Source organism: Denticeps clupeoides, chromosome 6, assembly GCF_900700375.1.
Source record: "Denticeps clupeoides chromosome 6, fDenClu1.1, whole genome shotgun sequence".
NCBI lineage: Eukaryota > Metazoa > Chordata > Actinopteri > Clupeiformes > Denticipitidae > Denticeps > Denticeps clupeoides.
Genome location: NC_041712.1, coordinates 24,886,006 through 24,913,870, shown reverse-complemented (window position 1 = coordinate 24,913,870; position 27,865 = coordinate 24,886,006). Strand labels below are relative to the sequence as shown.

General features: G+C 51.0%; 2 protein-coding genes across 15 annotated transcripts in view; one reads left to right on the top strand and one right to left on the bottom strand.

Annotated features, from left to right (window-relative positions):
- Positions 1–2,266: 2,266 nt before the first annotated feature.
- On the top strand, positions 2,267–4,163 carry supt4h1 (SPT4 homolog, DSIF elongation factor subunit). The gene is made up of 5 exons (XM_028984071.1): positions 2,267–2,417; positions 2,499–2,605; positions 3,635–3,690; positions 3,776–3,829; positions 3,914–4,163. Exons 1-5 carry the CDS (start codon positions 2,349–2,351, stop codon positions 3,979–3,981), a joined length of 354 nt encoding a protein of 117 aa, XP_028839904.1. The 5' UTR covers positions 2,267–2,348; the 3' UTR covers positions 3,982–4,163.
- A 6,905-nt stretch (positions 4,164–11,068) lies between these two features.
- The window catches only part of tspoap1 (TSPO associated protein 1), a 50,808-nt gene continuing 34,011 nt past the window's right edge, over positions 11,069–27,865 (bottom strand). The window contains exons 14-34 of one of the 14 annotated variants that reach the window (XM_028982203.1): positions 26,885–27,065; positions 26,603–26,698; positions 25,166–25,380; positions 24,106–24,212; positions 23,909–24,018; positions 22,927–23,835; positions 22,409–22,560; positions 21,832–22,311; positions 21,237–21,560; positions 20,671–20,835; positions 18,578–19,318; positions 18,076–18,166; positions 16,578–16,720; positions 15,763–15,931; positions 14,140–14,208; positions 13,730–13,783; positions 13,395–13,495; positions 13,244–13,315; positions 12,949–13,077; positions 12,815–12,849; positions 12,455–12,595 (exon numbers count right to left, since the gene is read on the bottom strand). In XM_028982203.1, coding sequence (XP_028838036.1) covers positions 12,592–12,595; positions 12,815–12,849; positions 12,949–13,077; positions 13,244–13,315; positions 13,395–13,495; positions 13,730–13,783; positions 14,140–14,208; positions 15,763–15,931; positions 16,578–16,720; positions 18,076–18,166; positions 18,578–19,318; positions 20,671–20,835; positions 21,237–21,560; positions 21,832–22,311; positions 22,409–22,560; positions 22,927–23,835; positions 23,909–24,018; positions 24,106–24,212; positions 25,166–25,380; positions 26,603–26,698; positions 26,885–27,065 — 4,347 coding nt within the window. In that variant the 3' untranslated portion in view covers positions 12,455–12,591. Of the gene's footprint in view, positions 12,596–12,814; positions 12,850–12,948; positions 13,078–13,243; positions 13,316–13,394; positions 13,496–13,608; positions 13,784–14,139; positions 14,209–15,762; positions 15,932–16,577; positions 16,721–18,075; positions 18,167–18,577; positions 19,319–20,670; positions 20,836–21,236; positions 21,561–21,831; positions 22,312–22,408; positions 22,561–22,926; positions 23,836–23,908; positions 24,019–24,105; positions 24,213–25,165; positions 25,381–26,602; positions 26,699–26,884; positions 27,066–27,865 lie in introns of those variants that run through there. The other 13 variants (XM_028982207.1, XM_028982193.1, XM_028982195.1 and 10 more) reach the window with 13 other exon arrangements.

Genomic DNA, 27,865 nt, shown 5'->3' with positions numbered 1-27,865 from the left:
CCAAACATGGAGTAGCACCATCCTACCTCACAGCCCTTATTACACCTCACACTGCACCTGGTATACTCCGAGCCTCCAGTACTGCTTTAGAGAATATTTAGATGAACTTGTTACCTTCTTCTTGTCAAACTTGTGTACAGAATCTACAGCAGAGTGAATAAAATAGATGTATTCATAGTTGGGGTCCTAGTGAACCGGAATTGATCTCTTCATCGATGGTAACTTGAAAGCACGTTGTAAGTCGCTCTGCCAAATGCCGTAATTGTAAATATGACGCGGTGTAATAAAGTGCTCATCATCATTTCTAACTGTGTCTTGTATGAAAGATCTATTTAGGGCAGCTAGACATGATTCTTCTCATGTCCTGATTGGTCTGTTTAAGTTCTCACCTGCAACATTGAGTTTTTTAGCTGTATTACGATATGGCGACACGGTCCAAGTGTGGCCCCGTAATCGGAAGGATGCAGGTGTGGATGCCAAACCACCAAGGTCCCCTGGTTCAAAGCACGGTCCCCACAAGCTGCTCCCTGGGCGCCTGTCATGGTGCCCACTGCTCACCAAGGGTGACGGTTAAATACAGAGGACACGTTTCACCGTGTCACCATGTGCTGTGCTGCGGTGTTTCACAATGACAATCACTTCACTTTCACTTGTAGAACCTGACAGAGTTCTAACCGTGAAGCTGTGTGCCATCACTAAGAGCTGAGTACGTTCCAGAGACAGTTCCAGAACAAATCACAGTCTGGTTTACCTCAACGTCTGGGAGGATCTGCAGACCCGCTCGCAGTCTCGCTTTGTTGGCGCAGGTAAACCGCTTCGGGTCGACCAGAGTTGTGGAAGTGGAGCACGTTGATTAATCGGACTGACCGTTGCTGACCTGTTGCCATGGAGACCATTGGTCGAAAAATTTGCATCCACTCATTGGATTCATTATCCAATTTATTCCCTTTAACTTGCATGATATTACACCATTCGACGTGGACGGGAAAAGTCTCTGTATTTTAAATAGCTTTTAAAAGTAACAAATTGAAAATAGTTTTAAATATGCATCATGGCAAGCCCTATTAGCGACTAATCACTTTTAATCGATTGAGTCCGAACAAAAACATTTATTGACATGTGCAAATTGACGTTTCTGAGACTTTCATTGTTCAATCTAATGCCAGAGAAAATTTAAGTTTAAAGGCGTTATTGTCATTGCACAATCATACTTAGTACTACAGCACGACGAAATTGAGGTCCTGTACAGCAGTCCCAGTGCAAGATAAGATAAGATAAACCTTTATTAGTCCCACAAGTGGGAAATTGCACTTGTCACGGCAGAAAGTGGTCAGAAGCAGAAGGTAATAGCATCACAAAAAATAACATAAATATGTATCTGTATATATGTACAAATTTACAATTTAAAACAGCTGACAATTTAACAGAATGTGCCAAGTGTGTGTGTTTGTCTGTGTGTGTGTGGTCAGCTGTTAGGTCTTTGTTATAGAGTCTGACAGCGGTTGGAAGAAAAGACCTTCTGAACCTCTCCTTCCCACATCATGGGTGCAGGAGCCTGTCACTGAAGGAGCTGCTCAGTGCTGTCAGAGTTCACTGCACGGGGTGGGAGATGTTGTCCAACAGGGATGACAGCTTAGCCACCATTCTCCTGTCACTCACCACCTCCACTGGGTCCAGAGGGCATCCTAGAACAGAGCTGGCCTTCCAGATCAGCCTGTTCCTGTCCCCAGCGGAGATGCTGCTACCCCAGCAGACCACACCATGAAAGATGGCTGATGCCACTACAGAGTCATAGAAAGTCTTTAGGAGTGGCCCCTGTACCCCAAAAGACCTGAGTCTCCGCAGCAGGTACAGCCTGCTCTGCCCTTTTTTATAAAGTGCATTAGTGACCTCTGCTCTCCCTCCGCCGCAAAATGCCACGAAAGAAGAAAACAGCAGCAATAATATTTAAAAAAATGACCAGAGTGCAGAGGAGACGTTTTTATTGATTAACGAGTGCTCGTTTGAAACACGACGTGATGTGGTTCTGTAGAAGTTGGGGTGGTAGTAGCCTAGTGGGTAACACACTCGCCTATGAACCAGAAGACCCAGGTTCAAACCCCACTTACTACCATCGTGTCCCTGAGCAGGACACTTAACCCTGAGTGTCTCCAGGGTTGGACTGTCCCTGTAACTACTGATTGTAAGTCGCTCTGGATAAGGGCGTCTGGTAAATGTTGGAAATGTAATGCGTCGCCTGACGATGACGTCATAACCGTTCGCCGGAAGCGCGGAGGTATTTTCCGGGCGGTCGTGGTTTGTCGAGTCGTGTTTTGAACCGGTTCTCCAGTCCGTTGCGTCTTCTGTCCATGGCTTTAGAGACGGTCCCCAAAGACCTGCGCCACCTGCGGGCGTGTCTGCTCTGCTCGCTGGTTAAGGTACCACGCAAAGCTCGTCTTTATCTGCTTTACTCACACGTCGCCGTCATCGTCCCTTCTTCTTGGTGTTGTTTTCTCCAGACAATAGACCAGTTTGAATACGACGGATGCGACAACTGCGAGGCGTACCTACAGATGAAGGGGAACCGTGAGATGGTGTACGAGTGCACCAGCTCCTCCTTCGACGGGTGAGACCCGCAAAAGAACAGACGGATGGAACGGGGAAAAGTGACGCATTTACCAGACGTCCTTATCCAGAGCGATTTCCAGTCAGTAGTTACAGGGACAGTCCCCCCTGGAGACACTTAGGGTTAAGTGTCTTGCTCAGGGACACAATGGTAGTAAGTGGGATTTGAACCTGGGTCTTATGGTTCATAGGCGAGTGTGTTACCCACTAGGCTACTAACACGCAGTTGAAAATGAACAGATTTATCGCATCGTGTTTCCGGTTCCAGCAGTGGTGTAAAAAAAGGGGAGAATAATGACGCCAAGAACCGCTCTGAAATCGACCTCTGCAGGTGAATGGAAGGCGTTTCCGCGCAGGCGCACTGTTTCTCTGCCAATAAAACGTCATCAGGGCAGAAGCGTCACACAAAACACAGGCTGAAACCTGGAAAAGCCATGAAATTTGAAAAGAGAAGATCCCAGGGGCACCAACTAAAAATATATAAAGCTCTAGGAAAGACACATTAATGCGTAACAATGTTTACTACTTGGTTTTCATGACGTATGTAATTGAAAAAGTCATGGAAAATGTGTAGGAACATTGAAAACAGGGGCGGTGGACTGTGTGGGTTGCAAGTGGGGAAAAAAACGTATTAACGGTCGTTCAATACTGGTGTCAGATCGGTATCAGAGGAATGTGGCCTCAGATATCGATTTACTTCAAGTTGTAGCCCGAGGTTCCATATTTACATTTACAGCATTTACCAGACACCCTTATCCAGAGCGACTTACAGTCAGTAGTTACAGGGACAGTCCCCCCCTGGAGACACTCAGGGTTAAGTGTCTTTTTCAGGAACACGATGGTAGTAAGTGGGGTTTGAACCTGGGTCTTCTGGTTCACAGGCGAGTGTGTTACCCGCTAGGCTACTACCACCCAGGTGTACGTTTTCAGGGAACCTGCACATCGCCTGCGGAGCTCTGCTGTCCCAACCGGACACAAGTAGTGAACTTCACACAGCGCTTTTCTTCTCTTTTTTTTTTTTTTTTTCCAGCGTAATAGCCATGATGAGTCCAGAAGACAGTTGGGTGGCCAAATGGCAGAGAATAAGTGAGTGTGGAGGATTAAAAATATCACATCAGAAACGGCTTTACTTCGTGTGTTTACTTTATATGGACTTTTCTCCTGATTCCAGGTAACTTTAAGCCTGGAGTTTACGCGGTGACCGTCACCGGCCGCTTGCCGCCAGGTATGTCTGTATTCGGCGAAGGCCGAGACGTTCTCAGATGCTTCCTGCTGCTGTTTTAACAGCCGCCATCCTCCTCTTCCTCAGGGGTGGTGCGAGAGCTGAAGAGTCGAGGGGTGATCTACAAGTCCAGGGACACCGCTGTGAAAACGTGACGACCCTCCCGCCCGTAGCTTCACGGCAGGACCAAAACCAGCGAAACCCCGCTTTTCTGCCGACATCCCGCTTCGCGATGCTGTGAATAAATAGTGCTGCTTCTGTTGGTTTTATTTTTTTCATGTCCACCCATTATACAACGCTGATCTCATGTTCAAATAAATCCTTCATTTTGACACAATGTGGTATAAAGAGCGATCCTTCAATTTCTGAGACATGTCGTCTGGATCTGGAGGTGACGATGTGGAGAACCCGAAGGTTGTCCTACTGTGAAATTCTGCCTGAAGTTGTGTTGGCCGGGCAGAAGGTGGCGCTGCGATTCTTCACCGTTATAAATCTCACCCCTGGTACTCGCAGGTTGACAGCCGGCGCCACCCGATTTCGCGAATTCTGCTTAAAAAAAATGCCACACGAGTTTATTAACGGTGACCTTTCCACGGGTTTCCCACAATGCACCCTGCTCAAGTCCACACCAGACGTATTGCTTGTTAGCGGCCAGCGTGTGTTTTTGGCGGGAAAAGTGCGGAGACGGGCTTTAATCAGCCTCATCTCTTGCTCCACCGCAGACACAGCAGGCTGCACCTCGCATGCATTTCAAAGGCCGCCGACACCTTGCAACCGATTCTGAGAATTCGGCCCCGCCCGACCGACCCGCTCCTCTGCCACGTGTGTGGAGGACAGTTGGTCAGGGCCCAGTGATAATCAAATGCACCCGACACCTGCACGACAAGAAGGAAGCTGCGATATTAATAAAAGTTCTGGCTGCACAAAGCATAATTTCATAAGTAAAACCCACTGGAACATTTCTAAAGACACGAGATGTTCCTACAGAGACATGATACTCGACGCCACCAGGCATCATGGCTGAAGTGAGTCGTTTGATGAACTGCTGCAGGAAGACAATTCGATGAGCTTCTTCTGGAGTAATCTTTCCATAAAATGGCCAGTTTCCACCAGATTAATGGTTGTAAGTACAGAATCAGCTGTTCCCATGGGACCCTTACAACCCGGGACCTGAGGAAATGTTGTTGTGCCGGGCCTGGCTTCCAATCACCTCCGACGTGTGTGTGGGTTTTCACTTCTTCCGAACAATCAGAGACTCCGTGTTAATGTATTTAAGGTTATTGAACATTTACAGTATTTACCAGACGCCCTTATCCAGAGCGACTTACAATCAGTAGTTACAGGGACAGTCCCCCCCTGGAGACACTCAGGGTTAAGTGTCTTGCTCAGGGACACGATGGTAGTAAGCGGGGTTTGAACCTGGGTCTTCTGGTTCACAGGCGAGCGTGTTACACACTAGGCTACTACCACCCTCCAATTTTTGAAGTGATGGATCAGGTCAGGACGATCTCATTGGTCTGATAAAGCTCACATCCCCAATCGAGCGGCTGCAGAAGTCGCTGCAGGCCCCCGACCACAGCTGTCAGCCCCGCCCACATCTCGCCGCGTGCCACCTCCCAGCGGCCGAGGCCTCTTTCATCCGCCTGTCAGCAGAACCCACAGGGCTGCAAGGAGGCCGCTGATTGGCTGGAGGCCTCGGCTGCTTTTGCCTTATTTGGAAATGTCTGAGTCTGTCTTATTAACGACCTGAGGAGCGTCGGTGTTGAAGAACGATTGCGTGGAGGTTCTGTGATGATCTGAGAACCGTCAGGTGCAGGGAGGGCTGCACGTGGGCAGAGAGAGAGAGAGAGAGAGAGAGAGACGCTCGGTGAATTTCAGTCGTGACCCAGTTTCACCAAGACGCCTCCTTTCACACGCAGCTTCACTTCACCAAGTGGCAGCGAATCGGCCTCTAGCTTCCTCCTCAGCAGCCATTCCTCTTCTCAGGACTTCCTGCTAATGGACCAGGCCCCTGTTCTGCACGGTTCTGCACTTTACGGTGGTCTGGGGGAGGGTGGTGGTGGAGGTGTCAGACAGAAGCTGGGAGGGGAAATGGCTGCCGGCCCAGATAACGTCTATCTGTGGAGCCAACGAGGGCCTGAGCTTCACGGTCATCGGACGAGAAGATCTCAGGACCTAAAACAGGCCAGACAGGGTCCTCGGTGGACAGAAAACCCCTCAACTCAACTCAACCTGACACGACAAACACTGAACGCTTACATAAATCCTCCTTTCACTTCAGAACAGTTCTCTACTGGCCTAGAACAGACATTTTCAACTCACCATGAATCACAAAATAATGTTACACCAAAATAGTGGCCATACATCATCCACAAATAGACTACAGTCACGTCACTACTTTACCATCCTGCATTCTGCACTGTTTTAAAGCCGCTGAAATAGTTCTGTCTGTAATTTACAGTGTCCTGAACTACAGTATTTTACTGTACATGCTTTATAAAAAATGTTAATAAAAAACTGACCTTCATCATCATTTAATTATATTATAATGAGATATTCACTACCAGTCAAAAGTCTGGACGCCCCTACTCTGAGACTAAGAACTGGAGATGTTGCTTTGCGATTACAAGGTCCTGTGTTCAATACCTTGGCATCTCCATAAGGAAAGGGACCCGCTATCAGAAGATTGCCACATCGAATCCTGATCCACTGAGGTCCCCTTGATAAAGGTACCGTCCCCACACACTGCTCCCCGGGCGCCTGTCGTCACCAAGGGTGACGGTTAAATCATTTAAGATGAAAAGTGAAGCAAGAATTGAAGAATCTGTAAGAAGAGCCCAGGTCCATGGCATTTTGTGCTTTTGTCTTTCGTGAAGGTCCCCCGCCTGTATCTTTGTCACCCCCCCCAAATAAGAGGTGTCACGACGAGAAAGACAAGGCAGAGACATCAAAGGACAAATCCAGATTGGTATGTGGGAACCTTTTGGGAGTCAAATGTATAAAAGAATTTTCTCTTGTGTGCTGATGGTCTTCACCTCCTCCTCCATCGGGTGCTGGGGGGGCTCCCTGTTCCACGGTAGGGTGGTAGTAGCCTAGTGGGTAAGACACTCGCCTATGAACCAGAAGACCCGGGTTCGAATCCCGCTTACTACCATTGTGTCCCTGAGCAAGACACTTAACCCTAAGTTGCTCCAGGGAGACTGTCCCTGTAACTACTGATTGTAAGTCGCTCTGGATAAGGGCGTCTGATAAATGCTGTAAATGTAAATGTAAATGTTCTCAAGCTCCTGGCTTTTCAACTCATCTTCCTCCATCCCTTTCTCCTTTCTTTTACTTTGGGCTTTCCTGTAACATCGGTACCATTTTTACAAACAATATTTACACACAACTGCAATAGTAATAATGATAATAAATGAGAAAATATTCATTTTTATAACCTCTGTTGTGCCATCATGCCTCTTTCATGCCAGGTAACATCAGAATGAGTGTTTAATACAGTGTTCACACCGTTTTAACAAATCCAATAGAAGAAACATATTTCGTATTTGTAGTACGAGGAGCAAGTGAAGTGACTGTCATTGTGATACACAGCAGCACAGCACACGTGGACACAGTGAAATGTGTCCTCTGCATTTAACCATCACTCTTGGTGTAGTATGAGGAGAAAGTGAAGTATGTTTTTCCTCCCTCTTCCTTTAATGGCGGCTTTGTTCATTATTGTCAACGTCAGCCGCTTGATGAGACGCTCATTAACACGATAAGAATGTGTTTGGCGTAAAACCTTCAGGACTGTTGGAAACCGCCCCCGTATGATAATGTACATTCAGTCACAGGTTTACTGAAACATCTATATGTATTTATATATGTAATTTATATATATATAATATATATTTGGTTCTCATATATCTGCATACCGCAGTATAGTTGGATATTCCTGTGTGGAGTATAGTTCTGACAATAAAATTCACTGGAATCTTCAACATATCTCGAGCGGTGAGAGGAGAACGAAAACCAAATATTACAATATATTTCCTTAAACACATGGAACATGTCATGTGAATCTGACCTTCACCCCTCATCATCATTTCATACGCGTACGCAGGGCCTGACCGGGATAATCATAATCCGAGCCGTCAAGAGATGACTGGACAGGAAACCCCCCCGCAGGTACGAAGAACCCAGAAAGAAAACCCCAGGTTCTCTAATGAAAAACATGAACGCTGAGTCTACATCAGCGAGGGGTGGTGAGAGCGAGGATTCGATCGTACAGGAAATCCTGGGCTCCGCCAAATCGCAGCACAATCAGATGAGCCGCCGAGAGCCTTCGCCAGCCTGACTTCACTGATGATCTGATGATGAGGGCGACCGAAAGCTCGAGGGAACCCTGGTGCTCTAGAACCCTCCACTTTTAAACATTTACATTTCCAGCATTTACCAGACGCCCTTAACCAGAGCGAATTACAATCAGTAGTTACAGGGACAGTCCCCCCCTGGAGACACTCAGGGTTAAGCGTCCTGCTCAGGGACACGATGGTAGTAAGTGGGGTTTGAACCTGGGTCTTCTGGTTCATAGGCGAGTGTGTTACCCACTAGGCTACTACCGTCTTTAAACCACCACACACAACATCTAGAACCGGTTCCGCTCATTTCAGGGGAAAAGTACCACTTCAGATACCAAACACCGACAGATACGTGCGGTTCGCTCTGTTTCTTTACACCTTTTCAGCCCCCCCCCCCCCAACACAGAGCCTTGTGGCTTTCTGTGTTTTAATGCTGATAAGGGGAAAAAGGTACGATTGCCCCTCCCTCATGTCGGCCCCGCCCCTTTTTCCACCGCCTGCTCGGGAGGGGAGTCATTCTGAAACCTGCAGCGCTCGGCGCTCACCACACCTTTTTTCCGGCCCGTGCTGCGGTAACCTCAGCCGCCCCCTCCGCGGCCCTGCCATCCGCCCGTCGCCATGGTTACCAACTGCTGTGCAGCCGCCGGCGCCGGAGGGGGAATCGAAACCTTTTTAGGGCGCTTTGGATGCTAAAATAAACGCGAAGATCGGACAAAAAGCAAAAAAACGAGTGCTGGTAGAGTGAACCGAAAAAAATAAAATGAAATAAATGTTGTGGATATAAAAAGAGAATTAAAAAATGGTGTTCAAAAAAAAAAAAAAAAAAAAGAAGAGACCCCAGAGAGTTAAAAAAGAAAAAGTAGAGCAGCGTGAATTCCCTCCTCTCGCCGCCCATCCCCCACTTCCTCTATCTCGCTCTCATCAGGCCTTCACGCACCAGGAGGAAACATCTCACCCCGGGCCTGCAGGTAGAAACGGCCTCAGCAGAGAGGTCAGACGTTGGTGGCCCAGCTAGAGGACGGGAGATAGAATCGCGCTTCCTTCCGCTCCACGTCACGCCTTTTATCTCCTCTGCATATGTTTTATATGTCTGGTGGTGACACCGGTGCATTATGGTTGGTGAAGGTTCTCCTCAGAGTTTCTCTTCCATCCAGAATTTACAGTCAACATCTCTTCATTTTCACGTTCCATATGACTACAGGCCCTAGAACCGCGAGGAACCCATTTCCAGCCCGCCATGTCGTAACCCCCCAGCACACGCTGGATTAGGCAACAGCGGGGCCTGGAACTGCGGGGACGGACTGCAGAAAGCCCTGAAACAGGAACCAGTCAACGGAACCCTGAGAACCAGGGCCACAGAACTATAGAACGGAGAACAGCTACAGCCAACAAAGCTGTGGACCACGGGGTCTTGTGGGGTGGGACGTTACGTGGGAGGGGGGGCTCTGCAATCGTTCTTTCACAACGCGCAGAGCGTCCAGCAGCGAAAGGAGAAGTCGGGCCCGCGGCCGCTCGGGCTGAGGCGGCCGAGCGAAGGAGCGCGAGGAGAAAAGTGCAGATAGGCCGTGACTGTTAGACCTCTTCCTGTGGGCTGGACCACGTGGGGCTGAGACAGGGGTTAAAAGGAGACGCTCTCCAGCGGCCCTCACCAGTCGGAGCCAAGGAGAGGACGGCGAGCAGAAGAGCTTCACTTTGAGGACGGAGGAACGGAAGAGACTAGAAAAGGAAGAAGAAAGAAAGAACGGTATGGACATGATGTAGGCCGGGACGGGTTCCGGCTGACGCCTGAAAAGTCACTTTTTACTTTCCTGGTGGCATTATGCACATGTATCTATTAGACTGTGTGCAAATGTATATATTTCAAACTTTAAAAAGAATCGTTTTGCAAGAAAGGCCTTTGAAAGCCTGCACACGTAGCCACGTGCCAGTTTATTTTTTGTAAGATGCGCAATGTGTAATTTTAGACTTTAACACGTTTGTAATACATTTATGTTCGGAGAATTATAATACCGTACAGAAATGTTAATTTACGGGGGGGGCGAAACGTTAACTCACAGCAAACAAAATGGCTTCCGCGAGAAAGCGTTGTGTCACGCAGCGCTAAGCTTTTTGTATTTTCAGCTACTAAAATATGCGCCTCTTTTCTAAAAAAAAAAGGCGGGTTCAACAGAAGACTTCTGTATTTTATGGCCAGAAAATGAATTCCATTTTGGCCTCTACAGACGTTTTTCGGTTGGTTTCGGTTCCTGAGGAGCTCTCGTTTCATTTTCAAAATGATTCATTCCACGAACGATTCATTTGAATCTGAACAGAATATGGGTGGCAAGTACTGAACAGATGAATGCTGTGCCTGGGTGGGGCAGAAGTGTGTGTGTGTGTGTGTGTGTGTGTCCGGCCTGCCATCAGAAGACAGAAGACGACTCTGGGACGTACAGTGCAGTCATCCATAAAGTAGAAAGCACTACTAAACCCCTCGCCACAGTGTAGTGTTTCCTACTTTATGGATGACTGTACTGTTGGCTACTGGAAACGAGCAAAATGGCCGCTGGACAAGGAGGAGGAGGAGGAGGAAAGAGGAAGCTGCCGGTTTCAGAACGCTGCGCACAAGTCATGGTGTTCTCGCCCCGCAGCCACATGAACTGTGCGAGCCGAACGAAACGGCGCAGCCGCTTCACGCCGAGAAATAAAACTGCTAATGTGCGCCGTGATGTGTTTACCTGGAAAATAATAAATCAATAAAACTCAAGTTTAACTGTAATATGGTCTTTTTTACACACACACACACACACACACACACACACACAATAACCACACAGAGCCAAAATAGCATCATGTTTCATGTGAAAATATAATTGTTTCTGTAAAAAGGTCCCCATCACCACCTTCTCACACCGTCCGTCCACGCGTCTGCTCTCAGGCGCAAAGAGAGAGAGAGAATATTTACAGATCGTTCATAATGTGAATAAAAAAAAAAAAAAAAAAAAACAAAGAAAGAAAGAAAAATGTACAGAGAGCAAAATAAATCAGCTTTTTACTCTCTTCACTTCCCCAAGCATGAAAATATCGAACGTCTAAACAGTCGGCCAGACACCGTGTACCCACACACCCACACACACACACACACACACACACACACACACGCGCTCCAACACATTCACCCACCCGAATTATTGCAACAAGTGGTGCAGGTGAGATGCGTGCATAATCACGACAACGAAACATGAATAAATTAAATAAATTAATAAGGCCCAACAGGAAGTGACGTCACGATGCGCGCGGCCAGTACAACCGCGTAAACAATGATTTAAGACGTCTTGTAAGGCTAAAAATGACGGCTAGAACATGCTAGAAGTGGTGTTCTCGTTACCACGTTCTGTCCCATCCTGACAGTAACCATGCCCCGCCCCGCCCCGCCCCGCCCGCCATCGCAGGCTGCTGAACCTGGCTGTCAAAGTAACCAGCTGAGCATCTGAAATTTATTTTGGCAAGAGGGGCTTCCGGCTGGATCCGGTGAGGTGGAGAAAAGGAACGGAGCGAAGCCCGAGAAATGAGACGCACGGACACGGCTGCTCTGTCACCGTGGCAACGCACCTCTCCTAAAACGGAGGCAAAAAAAAAAAAAGAAAAATGTGAAAATCATACGGAGGAAATGAAAGGAGAGACCGGCGACTGGAGAACACACACACTGAACCAGTACAGGGGTACCGGGCAACTCCTCGCAGAACCTCCGCCATGCAGGAACCCGACCGTAGACGCGGGGAATATTATTAACGCGCTGGATTCCGGGGTTTCGTACTCTGCAGCAGTTGACAGTCACTCTGCTGGGAGGGACGGTATTTGTAGAAATTGCTGTGACGAAGACAGGGGGGGTGAAGATGATGATGATAATGATGAAACTCCACATCCATTACGTTCCACGTCACCGTTTCTAACGTTTTCTTGAACTTTCTTGAAAAAGCATCTGGCCGGCGGTGTGCAGACAAGGAACAGGAAATGTGCAACTCTCCACAACGCGGAAATACACAAGATTTACACGAACACTCCGGAAAGGGCTGACATCGGCGTTCAATGACGCCATCTTTCCTCAGCTACTGCGCCGCTGAAAATGCTGAAGCGACCAGGCGACGTGCCTGCTGATTTCTACTGCAGCCAAATCTGCGGAGCCATAATGGATTATGGGGACAGGTGAAGAGGTGCGGAGCAGCAGTCGCGACTACGACTCTTTCCGGCCGGATCCCAGCTTCTTGAACAGCTTCCTCCCCTTTGAGAAAAAGCCTTTCTTCTTCTTGCCGGGTGGGGAGGAGTCGGCGGGCGGGGGCAGGTTGGTGGGAGGGGCTGGGACGTTTGCAGGGCGGGGCTCCGGGTCTGGACAGGGCCGTGGATCCTCCTCCAGGAGCGCGGCGGGCGCAGGGTCTGCCTGATCGCTCACCTGCAGGACAGCGGGGGGAGAAAAAGAAAAGTCTCATTTCCACCCTTCAGTCCCGACAGATCCTGCCGGTCTAATAAAATGTCCGGATCAGCAACCTGATCACCGGGAAGCGGGAGGGGAACTACGATACGCTCGCTGCAGTGTTCCTGGGACGGGTTCTACGGGGATAAAGGGACCTACGGGGGTACAGGGGTGGCAGACAGGGTCTCGCTCACTTACGCGTTACGCTTTGCGTGCGCGCTTCGCCTCAGTTTCTGCACCGGCCCATGCAGGAGAGATTAAAGAGAGTAAAACTCATGCAGAAGAAGAACCAAAAGAAGCGCTTTGCTCCGCCCTACTCCACACGCGCTCACCTGCAGGTCTCTCCGGCCGTCGAGCACGACCGGGTGTGGCCCCGCCCCCCCTGCATTCCCCTCCCCCGCCTCAGGGAACGCCCGCAGGAAGTTGGACGGCACCAGACCTTTGTGGCCGTTCAGCTCTCCCTGGAGAATCGACACCAAATTACGTTCTTCGTTAGAATAAACGAAAATGTAACTTTATTTAAATTCTAAATTATTACATTTTAACATGCATCACGGTTCCATTCCAAGCCTGCTCACAATCTAATAACGTGTGTGCATACGACAGATCAGAAACGACAGCACTCACGTAGAAAAAGCCATCGTCGTCCATGTCGCCAAACACGTAGATGACGTCACCGGCGCTGAAGGTCAGCTCGGCCTGCGGGGGGCGACATTGGGAGCAGAGTCAGAGGCGCTGCGATGGAGCAGTAAAAACCGAGCTGCTCTCCCCCGTTTACCTCGATGTCGGCGTTTGGGGAACTCTCTCGAGGATCGTAATCGAAGATGGCGACCATTCGGCGAGGGCCGGGCCCCTGGACGTCCGTGGCGGCTGCAGAACCTGTCAGAAACCAGCGCCACCAGGGGACATTAAAGCAGGGAACCTTCGTGGCGTAAACGCGTTACGAGAACATGGAGTGCATGCAGGGATCTGTAAAGAAGAAGGGAAATGACCTCCATGCAGACAGTCCTGTAAGAAAGGCGGGATTAGAAAGGAACTTCAGCAGGCGGCCATGCGCGTGAGGAGTGGAGGAGGAGGATGATGATGATGGAGGGATGAAGAACGAGGGCCAACCTGTGCTGCTACAGTCGAGAGCCGAGCTGTCGTCCCACACGCCGGCCGACTCCACTGGACGGGGAGACAGAAAACGGGTTAAAGGGGGCGGAGCCTGCAGCCTATGGGGCTCTGGACCAATCAGACACACAGGAGAAGCGTGGAAGACATTGAACGGAGCGTGAGCTGCATCGTAATGAGTCTGTCCCATTCATCACCACTCCAGGTGGGACACACCAGGGACCTCTGGTTTGTGTGTTGACGGGACAGACCCACGAGCGTCATGAAGGTGGAGAGAGAGAGGATGGATGATAAAAAAAAGAAAACCGAAAACAGAAGAACCGAAGCGAATGGGAGTGAACAGTCAGGCAGAAAGAGGAGGAGGAGGAGGAGAGGAGGAGAGCGTAGCGTGGGGCGTGGAGGAGACACACCTTTCTTGGACCGTCTCGGTTTGGCCGGCGGAACCGGGCGGCGTGGGAGCCGTGCATGTGAGCGAGCGCCTTTATGGAGGTTTTTCCCAACAGAACAACACACACGACAAGCAGACCAGACAGGAGAATGAGAAGCACAACAAGCAAACAAAGCAACAAAAAGAACAACCCGACAGCAGCGGCCTGCCGCAGGGGATTCTGGGAAGGAACGGGGGAAGGGAGGCGATCGTACACCACGTAACGTTCTCGCTGCTCAGCATGCATCATTTTACTCTTTAACGATTCGTTTATTGTCAATATTTTAATACGTCCATATGTAACAGTCCCATGTGGATCAGATGTTACTGTCAAGAAAGGAAGAGTTCCAAAAATGACTGCTTTCAACACCAAAAAAATGCTGGTATTATGGTGGTACCTTCCTCATCGTGCGTTGAGAGGTCCCAATAAAATCCCAATACTCCTATACGCTGTACATCCTGGTCCACTTTCTACTATTTTAGTCGGGTCGGGCCGCCTTCCGAACCTCCGGCCTATAGTACCCATCCTTTCTGTATGAAAGGTGAGAGACGCCGAGGGGGTGGTGCTGAACATCGCGGCTGTAGACTCTATATAGCCTCTATATAGCCTGCAGTGTTCAATGAGAATAAGAACAAAAACCTACAACTGCTGTTTATTGTTTCGCAACGAATCGTTTTATTGTTTTAATCCGCGTATGCGGGAATGAATTGGGGTTGGGAGGGGGTCCTGGCTCGTCTTGGACACGGGCGTGAGGGGTTTCAGGTAAAAAAGGTTGAGAACCACTGTTCTAGACGAACCAGAACTGCAATGAAGTTCTAAAGCACTTTAAGTCTTGATCCACAAAGGTGAAACTGAGCCCCAGATTACATTTTAATAAAATTTGTGTATTTGATTAATACTTTGTGAAGGCGGCTGGCGTAAAAAGAGCCAAACATTTAATTCGGAACGTTTTTTTCATTTTTTTAGCCTGGATTAACAGAGATTTCTTCAGATCGTGTCAGCGACTGTCCACATATGAGGAATATTAAGTTACGTCTGCCACCGTGATACTAGAAAAATACAAAAGAACAATACGAACAGCTGCCAACATCTGCTGCCAGTTACGCAACATCTGAACACATCTGGCATCTGCAATCGCTCCGCGGTTAACGTGGCGAGACGCACTTTTACACGACTGTCTGGATACGTGCATAAACTACGCAACGCTCCAGTAAATTAGTCAAGAAGCCGAAAGTAACAATCGGCTTGATTTGATATTGATTTGCCGAGAAATCAATTCTAAAAAAATACAAAAAATTGCCGGGACCTCGGTGAACAGCAGGGTGCAAAAATCTGCATCCGGCATTTAGAAGATCCTTAGTGTTTTCCTAAATGAGCGTCACCGATCATGTGACCTCTTAATGACGCGTGGTGGGACTTCTGGACCCTGCTGCATCTGACCTGGTCTAAAACCACAGACTGATGGACACAGTAATAAGACATACTGAAGCATGGACCAGTGCATCCACGTCACCTTAACAGCTGTTCCAGGACCAGTGCAGTGAAAGAGCTGATCTCAGACCAGTTGTCAGCGTGTGCGGTGGGCAGAAGTGAAGATGGGCCTACCTATCTTCTCCATGGAGGCGTCGGTGGACAGGAAGCCCTGCTGCAGCAGCTGCTCGCGCGTCTCCTCGTCCTCCACCTGGATCTCCGACACCATGTTACAGGGGACGTAGCCCAGGCGGCCGGACGACTCTCCGTGGTAAAAGCCGTCAGCGTCTTTGTCTCCGTAGACCTGGGGGAGGTCAAATATAAATAAAGTGAAGTGATTGTCACATGTGATACACAGCAGCACAGCACACGATGCACACAGTGAAATTTGCCCTCTGCATTTAACCCATCACCCTGAGTGAGCAGTGGGCGGCCATGACAGGCGCCCGGGGAGCAGTGTGTGGGGACGGTGCTTTGCTCAGTGGCACCTCAGTGGCACCTCGGTGGATCGGGATTCGATCCGGCAACCTTCTGATTACAGGGGCGCTTCCTTAACCGCTAGGCCACCACTGCCCCAGTGGGTGGGTCAGAGCCGGAAATCCAATCACAGCCGCGGAGAAGAAAAGTGGAGCAGGTTTGATTCTGGCTTCATTTGCTAATCCACTAATCCTACTTGGAAGACACCCAATGAGCTCCTTTAGGAGATCGTTTGAGGATGTCTGATGATTAGTCGCCTTTTGATATCATTGAATTTCCTAATCAGCAGTGTCATATCAGGAAGCACCACTAGAAGGTTCACTGCGTGTAGACAGACATCCCCACTCCTGATGGAACAGTCAGTGCTGCGAGTTCAGTAGATCTGCCCTAATACTGGGTTCGTACATGGAATTTTGCCTGAGAAGGTCTAACTCGAATGTTGCTGGAACGTTCCAGAGAACACAGATCCATACCTTGATTATCTGGCCCTCTTGGAAGGGAAGCTCCTCCTCCGCTGCGTCAGGATTTGGCGACATGGTGACAGGATCGTAAGGGAACAGCGCAACAAATATCCTCATCTCATTTTCTCGGACCAGCCTCGCAGCATCTGGGATTTCTGTGTGCGCACAAACACACACACACACACACACACAGGACAGCAGGTTTAATACAGATTACATGATTCTTTTCTATTTTGTGTATGTTTGGAAACGAAAGGGACATACACGAGTAGAAATGTGTGTGTGTGTGTGTGTGTTGCTCTGCATGACCGCATATGAGAAGTGGAGCGACAGGAAGTGAAAGTCCTGAGGTCCTGTTCCTGGTGACAAGGTGTGACTTCACCTTCTCAAAGGACCCACTGATCTCATTAATTGAAATCTGCTCATCTGGACGCGGTCTTAAGTCAAAGGGCGATGTGTGAGTGTGTGTGTGGTGGCCCAGTGAAAGTCTGCGTGTGTGTGTGTGTATGTGTGTCCTAGGTCAGACAGAACTGGACGCAGGAGACAGAACTGGTGAGGACGTCTGCTGTGGTTTCACTGCTGGCTAATCCGCGCTGCTATTTTAATTGTTGTCACTTCCTCTGGCTGATTTTGGATTAAGCCGCTTCTGCACCCTCCCCATCTGAGAAGCCCCGCCCTCCTCTGCTAATCTGCCAAGGGGATTCTGGGAGAGAGACGTCATGGGCAGTACCACTAGCCACCCGCACAACCATGGGGGAGGGAGACATAGAGAAAAAGTGTGCGTGTGTCTGTGTGTGTGTACATGCATTAACAGGTTAGTGTCCTCATAAAGGCGGGGGACGGTACTTCAGTGGCACCTTGACGGATCGGAATTCGAAACCCCACTATTAAAACATATAAACCCTTTAACATAGGAAGGGCTGAACAGTCTGCATTTGACCAAACCTTAATATTCTCACTTGTGAAGGATCATTGGTATTTAAAGGTCCACTGACATGAAAATGTGACTTTGTGAGCTTATTTAACATGAATGAATTAACATTAATTCCACCAGAGAATTTCCCAACACTCCCCTAAAACATCTTTTAGTTCCGTCACGCAAGACTCTAAAGAACCAGTGAGTTGATAAAATTTTTCCTGGAAAAACGGCGACGCGACTTCCTGTCTGCGCCAGACATCGTGGTTGGTGGATGGTGCTGATGACGTCATTTCCGCGAATGCCCCTCAACTTCTGTAGACCTCTCTCCTCCTCGCCCCGCCTCTCTCCTCCTCATTAGCATTTAAAGCTACAGACGGTGAAACGGCGCGTCCTGGGAAGTCTCATTGTGGGACTGGACCAACGTGGCCGTAATTCTGCACCACGGCGGAATTTCACAACGCAGAACGTCAGATACAGAATTAGGGGACAAACAACATTTATGTCAGAGGACCTTTAATGTCAGTTAAGGAAGCACCACCAGATGGAGCTGTCTGGTGAGGAACTGAATGAACAGGACAGTAGGATCCTGACCTTTGACCCGCCTGCCGCCAGGCCGAGACACTTTGGCAGAGATGCCGTCCGGTGGGCACCAGGCAGCACCAGTCTCAGTCAGCTGTGGGTCCTGCAGAAAGTGTGAGCAGATGTTAAAACACACACACACACACAGCAGCTGGACTGAAGACACGGACATACACCTTTATCTAAACACGAGGACAGGAGTACGGGAGAACAGGTAAAGCACAACGTGTGTCTCAGGGAGGGGACATTTTAAAGCACTCATGTAAGTTGCTCTGGATAAATGGGACAGGAAGTGGATCTCGAGGGTCGAGGACAGCAGATACAAACAGGGCAAGCAGAGGTCACAGAGGATGAGCCGAGCAGACGTCTACACAGGGAGGGACAGGAGAGGAGGAGCGTCCTTATCATAGACATTGGGAAGCCCCTGGTGAGAGACTGGTCATGTGACACCCAGCGGAGGCGGGTCTGTGTGGGAAGGAACACGGTGGGTGGGCGGGTCAGGTGGTGAACACACCCACTGGTGGTGATCCGCCGCAGTGATAGCCAGCTGCTCGGCTTTGGGCCGGCGCGGTGCAGGGATTGGTCGGTGGTAGTCATGGCTACCCTCCACCCACCACTCGGAGCTCATCTGCTCCACGACGACCTCGCCGGGTTCGTAGCGCGCGGGGTCCTCGTCGTTGTCTGTGCCGTACTCGACGTCGATCTCCACGCCGGGGCCTGTGGGCGACTTCACCCGGTGGATGGTCCGGCTCAGCATGTAGGGGCCGCCGTCGGTAGAGGGGCCGGCTGTCGGTAAGGCAGCTGTAACCGCTGGTAGGTCGGAGGTCATGTGGCTGCGGCGCAGAGCCTCTTTTCGGAGGCGGTCTCTGTCGTGGGTGTGGTGTGGTGGGCGTGACCGGCGGGACCAGACCTCCCGGCTGTCGGGTCCGGCGTACAGGCTGGAGTCTGAGTCCGCCTCCTCCTCCTCCACCGTGTCAGCGTAGTGGACTCTGAGCTGCGGTCGGGGCCGGGCGGGGTGGGCGGAGCGTTTGGGCGGCGTCAGGCTAGAAGGGAGGTGCTGTCGAAGGATGCCTCGGGCCAGCACCTCCCCCCGGGAAGCGAGCCGCCTGCGAGGCTCCGCCTCCTCCGCGCTATTGTCCTCCTCCTCCGTGACCTCGGGGATGCTGAAGAGCTGCTTGGTGTTGCAGGTCTGAGCAGGCAGCTTCAAGATCCTCTCCAGAACCTCCTCATCGCTGTCCAGCTCCCACACATCAGGCTGGGGCATGAGTGTGAGTGGGGGAGGAAGGTGAAGAAGTGTGGGATTAACGTGCACACACGGGGTAGAGAAGTGACCCAAAAGTCGTCCCCATTCAACAGACGAGAAGATGAGTAGAAAAAAAGAAAACAAAAGTAACATGAATTCAAGAACAGAGAAGATCTCGAGCAGAAGCCTAAAGATGCTGATCTATAGAGTATATAGAGCACGAATATGTGGGTGTATTCTGCATATTTCTGTTGTGTGTGTTTGAGTGATATATTTATACAGTTTTACATTTGTATTTTGAATGCTGTAACTGTAGCCTAGTGGTCATCACACTCGCCTATAAGAAGTATGATGATATTTAATAGTTTATATACAGTACAGGCCAAATGTTTGGACAAAAAGTTTGCATTTTCTCTATCTTCATGACCATTTACGTTGGTAGATTCTCACTGAAGGCATCAAAACTATGAATGAACACATGTGGAGTTCTGTACTTAACAAAAAGTGGAGACCTGGAGACCTCCACAGTCACCGGACCTGAACCCAATCCAGATGGTTTGGGGTGAGCTGGACCAACAAGTGCTAAACACCTCTGGGAACTCCTTCAAGACTGTTGGAGAAGCATTTCAGGTGACGACCTCTTGAAGCTCATTGAGAGAATGCCAAGAGTGTGTAAAGCAGGAACCAGAGCAAAGAAACTAGAATATAAAACATGTTTTCACTTATTTCACCTTTTTTTGTTAAGTACAGAACTCCACATGTGTTCATTCATTGTTTTGATGCCTTCAGTGAGAATCTACCAACGTAAATGGTCATGAAAATAAAGCATATGCAACATCGCCATAAGATTTACAGAAATGAATGGGAGAAAGGCCCCAGTTTTACTGGGTGGCTTTCTGACCCTGTTGCAAGGTGCAAATGATTCTCTGGGCTGTTCAGTGTAGGTAGAAGTTGCATTACAAATTATAATATATACAGTCTATGATAATATGTGTTATTGAAGCAGATTTTCTGAGCAACGTCTGAATGGAAATTGCATAATTTTAATAATTTTATCATGCTGGTACAACACAAATTTCAGGATCTGGCAACATTTACATTAACAGCATTTACCAGACGGCCTTATCCAGCGCGACTTACAATCAGTAGTTACAGGGACAGTCCCCCCCAGAGAGGATTAAGTGTCTTGCCCAGGGACAAAATTGTAGTAAGTGGGGTTTGAACCTGGGTCTTCTGGTTTATAGACAAGCGTGTTACACCTAGAGTGTTACTACCACCCGCAACACTGCTAATCTCTCTCTCTATCTCTCTCAATCAGTGTGAATGTGTGTGTGTGTGTGTGTGTGTATAATGTATGTATTTACCCGGCCGGTGGCCCCCGCTGTACTGTAGCCCCTGCCCCGCACCTCTCCAGCGGACTCGGAGTACAGATCTTCCTCCTCCTCTTCCAGGATGTCAGACAAGTCCGAGCCTCGGCTGCTGTCGGCCTGCGGGCCATTGGACGGCTCCATGAGACCCACGCTGTAGCCCTGGAAACGCATCACAACTCCGGTGACAAAACAGCCATCACCATCCTCACCATCAGCTATGGAAATGAGGCTCATTACTCTAAGTAAGTGAAGCACTAGAAAACATGTATTAATGTTATTCATTGTGATGTGTTTTTGGAAAGGGATAATGGACACTGTGTTCATATATCAAAAATTTTACAGAATATAAAATATTTGATATATGAACGCAGTGTCCGTAACTTCCGTTGTGGCTTTTGCATTCGCGTTGACCCTTCTGGCACACCGTAGCTGGGGACATTCTTTAAATAGCATTAAAGAGCAGCACCACAACAATATACAAGTCAAGCCCTAACCTAATATTAATCAAAAATTAATCTCTGAATGGCCTATTGATCCTCTGGGCGGGGCTTTGACGGCACCTGATAAAGGTGGGGGAGCGCCGGCCTCAGAAACTCCTCAATGGACACCAGCCTGGCGTTTTCCAGGTCCTCCTCCGCCTCTGACTCCAGAGGCGAGGGGTTGGGTGGCCGCAGAGGGTGCGTTTCCGGGGCGTCGAGGGGGTCCACCTCGGGGACGTGGGTTCGAGGCTTGGGCACAGGGACGGGCTGATGGACGTGAGTCTTGGCACAGGGGTCCTCCAGGAACTCTGCGATGGAGACGGCGGGACGCTTGGCACCAGGGCTGTCCGTGTCTCTGCTCGGTTCCTGCGTTGGCGATATGCGGGCTGACAACGTCACACTCATCTGAGTAAAAAAGCATAAAGACAAGTTAACCAAACCGACCTTAAATTTGTCCTTTAAAGTTTTTCTGCTGTATTCTATTCTATTCTATTCTATTGCATTCTGTGTCCCCAACCCAGGGTGTCCATGGGTGACTTCCTGTAGAGTGATTTGGCGGGAAACCAGTCCTCGGAATATAATGTTGGTAGCCTCACAACCCCTCTAGTGCCCCCCGGACCCCAGGGTGGGAACCACGGTAATTTTTTTATTCTTTATGTCGGTTCTAACACGGTACCTGTGGGTTGCTGGAAACAGATGGCGCTAGCGTTGGTGCAGCCAGAACCTCGGCGATTGAGGCAGCAGACGAGGGCGTTGCCCAGGCCTCCGCGTAGGACGCGGCGGGCAGGGGGGCATTGATGGTGACGGCGTTGGGCTTGAGGTCCACGCCCTCTCCGCCTGGACTGGGCACGTGCACATCTGGCAGCGAGGCATAGGCTGGTGTGGACGTTTTGGCAGCTGAGCAGGACGAGGGGGGCGTGGCCTGGAGGAAGAGCTCTGAGGCAGCGCTTGACAAGGCTGGCACTGGTGGGCATGAAGGCTTCGTGCCAGTCATGATGGCAGGGAGTTTGGCTTGGACGTTGACGGCCACCGAGTCGGGCGACTCCCCGTGGGCGGACATGGTGCGGACGGTCAGCTCCTGCGCCGACTGCAGGGACTGGATCTGGGAGGGGCCAAGCAGGGCGCTGCCCGCAGTGGGTGATGCCACCTCCAACACCTACATGTCCAAAATACACACACACACACAAATCCGATTCAAAATAAACCGCACAAAAAAAGCCGAAAACGGGTGGATTTGGTAAACACACACGCACCTTCTTTTTGTCAGCGTAGATGGTGTAACCGGTGACACTGACACCGTTGGAGGTGCCCGTGGCATCAATGGTGACAGGCAGCCAGCTGACTAGGGCGATGCCAGCGGAGGGACCCTGCTCCAGCTGCACGTCAAGAGGGGCATCGGGGGGACCTGTAAATGAGAGGTCAAAGGTCAAGCTCCTCGTGGCAATTCATGAGAGGGAGGGGGTGGTGGCCTTGCGGTTAAGGAAGCTCCCCCCGTAATCAGAAGTTCGAATCCCGATCCGCCAAGGTGCCACTGAGCAAAGCACCGTCCCCACCCACTGCTCCCCGGGCGCCTGTCATGGTGCCCACTGCTCACTAAGGGTGATGGGTTAAATGCGGAGGACACATTTCACTGTGTGCACCGTGCGCTGTGCTGCTGTGTATCACAATGACACTTCACTTTAAACTTGAATTACTTTTGAATGCTTCAAATCATCATTTCTGATCATCGCGTTTCGTTTCCGGAACTGAACTGAAAGCTCCGCCCCCTCACCGGCAGTCAGCGTGGAGAAGCAGGTGACCGCGGCCTTGCGCTCTCGCTGTTCTGGCGGCATCTCCCAGGGGGTCCGGTGCGGCCGCGCCTCCACCTTGACCTGGTAGCGGAGGCTGGGCGCGAGGTTGGCCAGGCACAGAGAGTAGCAGCCGGCCTTCACCAGCTCGCACTCCTCCTCGTTCAGCGACACCACGTGCACGTAGTTGCTGTTGCTGGGCAACCAGGTGAGGGTGGCCGAGGTGGCGGTGACGCGGTCGACGTGCAGGGCCGAGGGGGCAACGCACGCGTCCTGGCCCACCAGCATGGTGCAGCGCAGCTGGTCGGAGCCGCCGCGGTCCGTCAGGCTCTGGACTGAGACGCGGTACGTGTTGGTCGCCACGTCCAGCCGCTCCAGGACAGCTTTGGTTTGGGAGCCGAACGGCACGTTGAGGCGGAGCTCCTGGTCCACGTAGACGTTGTAGCTCCAGACGCTCCCCCAGCCGGCTGGCACCGCCGGGGCGTCCCAGCCGATGATGGCGCTCTTGGCCAGTTGCTTTATCAGGGTCAGCTTGCGAGGGTAAGGCACTGTGTCCACCCCGACCTCCTCCAGGTCCAGGTCAAGGCCATTGGTGACTGGAGCCGTGTGGGTGGGGCTGGGGGAGGGGCCTGGTCTTGGAGAAGGGGTGGAGACTGCACGCGCGGAGGAGTCCGTCGGCTCGGAGACGCTGGGGGCGAAGCGTACATGGTGGGGGTGTGGAGGGTGCTGATGGGAGTTGTGCTGGAAGCTGCTGCTGTGGAAACTGCTGTCCTGAAAGGAATTATGGGATAGCTCCCCGGTCTCGGGGGGATGGGCGTTCATGATATCGTCATCGGAGACGCGCTCAACAAAGTTGGACGGGACCAGTCCTCTTCGACCGTCCATCAGCTCACCTACAGGGGCGACAGATAGCAGGTAAGACACTCCACCGCCACTGTACCATCAGGACGTGTTTAATAATGTCACCTTCGTAGAAGCCGTCGTCGTCCATGTCACCGTACATGTAGATATATTCACCGGCGGTAAGCGGGAGCTCAACCTCGGGGTTGTCGTTGGGCCCGTCGTAAGGATTATAGCTACACAGAGGGGGGACACGAACAACGTCACCACCACAAAAGTCCTGAAGAACGGCGTGGACTTCGGAGGGGTCTGCGGCCTCGTACCTGTACCTGGCGATGAACACCTGCAGTTTGGCGGCGCCTCTGCTGGCGGAGTACGGGGCGGGAGACACGTCAATGTCCAGCTCTTCAACCTCGCTGGCCGTGTCCACCTGATCAATATCAATAAAAAACGCTGTCTGCTCAGATCTTTGGAAAATGCCGAGTGATTTGGTCGAAATCATCTATCCACTGATTTGATATTATCAATAACAAAGGTAAAACAATTGCTTATAGGAGATCCAATATCGTGACTCTTAAACTGCGGCTTCTTGTGGCTTTGGAAAATAAAAAAATGTAAGTGATGTTGTATTTTTACATGTTGTTGTTTTTTTTGTAAATTTGAAAATTAAGATTTTGTCGGCCAAACTGCCATGCATTTTACAAAGCCCCACCCAATCATGCAATCATCACCATCAAAAATCAATTTTAGTTTGCTGCATATATACTCTAATTTTGCCTTTTTATTTCATTTGAAATGTCAAAAAAAAAAAAAAACTTATAAAAAACACACTTGCCTAGTTTTTTTATACACGGCATAAAAGTAAAAATAATATATGGAGCGTTATATTCGTTTTACATGCCGAAAATATTTTGCGGTTCCCGGTGCTTTCTCTTCTGGTGCTTTAAGTGTTAAAGGTCGCGACCCCCGGTTTAGCCTGTAGCCGCCATCAGATCCTCCTCCTCCTCAGTGCTCGATTTAAGCAGCCAGGCTATAGAATGGTGGTCCGCAGGATGAATACGGACGCAGAGGAGACCGTGGGGGGGTCATCACTGACAACTACAACAACCTTCCTAATCTCCGGCAGGCCGGGATTATCTCGCTGAATATGAGATTTGCAGAGGCCTTCAGACACCGCAAGTAGCCCAGCATGAAGTCGCAGATTATATGAAACATGCAATCTCACGGACGAATGGATACTCAGCCGTCAGAAATCTCGTCAGCTTCGAGGGACACGGGCTAGATAATATCCGATTAAATACGACTACTTCCTGGAGGTGAATGTCACACTGGCGCAATTAACAGAATGATCTACTGCATAGCAGTTTTGTGCTGACCACATACCTCATGTACAGGACTGGCCTTACGTGGGCTGTGTGGGTGGGACCCGGATTTGGGAGTGAGGTGGGCGGAGTCAGATTTGGGCGTGCTGGAAGTGGATGTTGATTTGGTGTTGCCGAGGGTGGGTAGCTCCCTGTGTTTAGTCGCGGGCGACCTCTGTGGCCTGGCCAATCCAGTAGCGATGGGGGTGGGGCTTGTCGTGAGCACCGCCTCCAGATCTACAACAGAATTGGCAGAGGAGGTCATTTCAAACCGACAAACACCCAACTTGTTCACGATCAGGGCGACGCAGGTCCGCACAGACAAACAGGCCCTATTCCCTGGAGCCAATGAAATCCAGGTATTAATATGTCTTCTGGTCACGTCCATTCTGTCTGCACAGTTCTCAGTAACGTTCCTTTTGGTTCCAGTTTAGCACATTTACATTTACGGCATTTACCAGAGGCCCTTATCCAGAGCGACTTACAGTCAGTAGTTACAGGGACAGTCCCCCCCTGTAGACACTCAGGGTTAAGTGTCCTGCTCAGGGACACGATGGTAGTAAGTGGGGTTTGAACCTGGGTCTTCTGGTTCATAGGCGAGAGCCGTTGTCTCCACCCCTTTTTATTTGCATTTTGGTTGAACAACTCTCCAGCAGATTATCGAGAGTTCCAGCCACTGCAGATCAGTCGATTAGTCGTGCCGTATTTCACAATAACTGTTCGCGCGTGCACAGGCGGTGACAGGGATGACCTTCGGGCGACCTTCGCCTGCGCCTGATCCAATCATGTTCTGATCTCAGCCTGTGCCGCACACGTTCAGATACGACCCACACCAGATTGATATAAAAGGGGCTTTAGATCCCTTATGCACACCAAGCATCCACCACCACGAAGGGTTAAAGTAATAAAAACGACAAAAAAAAAACGGGCTCTGCGCTCGGAGGGAGACGCTCGCGCCGCTGCAGCACAACGTGACGGAGATTTACGTACCGCGATCAGCCGATTAAAGGGCCCATCTGTCCGGGGCCAGAGGTCGCGATGTCAGGTAGCGTGTAACTGCGCTGCCTGCTGCTGCCGGCCTTCGCGACTTGGCGGACTTACGTAACGCCAAACTCCCAACTCGCACTTCTACTCAACCCTCCGACCCTCAAATAAACCGGCCGAACGTCATAAGGGCCCTAAAACCAGCGAGGGCCCGACAGACACAGCATCTCGTTCACCGCGGGCTCGGCGTGCCCACACAGGCGACACGAAGATGCGAATAAAAATGCAATGGTCACACTCATGCAGGTGGTGCAATGCGCCGGGCCCCGGACGAATGTGGATGGTTCTGGTCACACGTGTGGTCCAGCACATGCATCTGCATCATGCACGCGAGCCCCTAGAGTGAAGGGGGCGGGGCACGAGGTGGATGGTGAGCCAGACGACGGCCACAAAAACACTGTCTCAGAGCCGGTACCCTGTTCAGAAGCGGCACCGGGGGGGACGTCAGTGCCCTCCAGAGTCCAAAACGCGATGTCCCCCAGTGAGAGCACCGCCCCCGGGTCAATAGGGCCTACGGGGACAGAGAGAGAGAGAGAGAGAGAGAGAGAGCACAGGCACAAAACAGCCTCTGGAATTACGCGAGACCTGGTCGGTATCCTGCACATGAACCCTTCATCTCTTCATCAGCCAACCACAAAAAAAGCATAAACAGCATTAACATAATATTCAAACAAGAACTACCAGAAAAGAACGTTACCTGTCTCCACGGACAGGCCCAGCCCATTGGTCAGGTGCGCGAGGGCGGGGCCGGAGAGCAGGCCGGAGCTGGCCAGGTCGATCTTGGCGGCGTGCAGCCGGAAGCGGTCCAGCTCCTGGGAGAGCAGGGAGAACTGCTCGCTCTGACTGCGGCACTTCCCCTCCAGCTCCCGCACCTTCGCCTGGGAGAGGGAGGAAGAGGGAGGTGAGGAGGCGGGGCGACGCCCTGCGGCCACGCCCTGCTAGACTACAGTTACAGACACGCCCTGCTAGACTACAGATGAACATGCCCTGCCAGACTACAGCTAGACACGTCCTGCCAGACTACAGCTACTACAGACACGCCCTGCGGCGACGGCCTGCCATACTACAGCTACAGACACGCCCTGCCAGACTACACGCCCTGCGGCCACGCCCGGCCAGACTACAGCTACAGACACGCCCTGCCAGACTAAACGCCCTGCGGCGACGGCCTGCCATACTACAGCTACAGACACGCCCTGCCAGACTAAACGCCCTGCGGCCACGCCCGGCCAGACTACAGCTACAGACACGCCCTGCCAGACTAAACGCCCTGCGGCGACGGCCTGCCATACTACAGCTACAGACACGCCCTGCCAGACTACACGCCCTGCGGCACTTCCCCTCCAGCTCCCGCACCTTCGCCTGGGAGAGGGAGGAAGAGGGAGGTGAGGAGGCGGGGCGACGCCCTGCGGCCACGCCCGGCCAGACTACAGCTACAGACACGCCCTGCCAGACTACAGCTACAGACACTCCCTGCCAGACTAAACGCCCTGCGGCCACGCCCGGCCAGACTACAGCTACAGACACTCCCTGCCAGACTAAACGCCCTGCGGCCACGCCCGGCCAGACTACAGCTACAGACACGCCCTGCCAGACTAAACGCCCTGCGGCCACGCCCGGCCAGACTACAGCTACAGACACGCCCTGCCAGACTACACGCCCTGCGGCACTTCCCCTC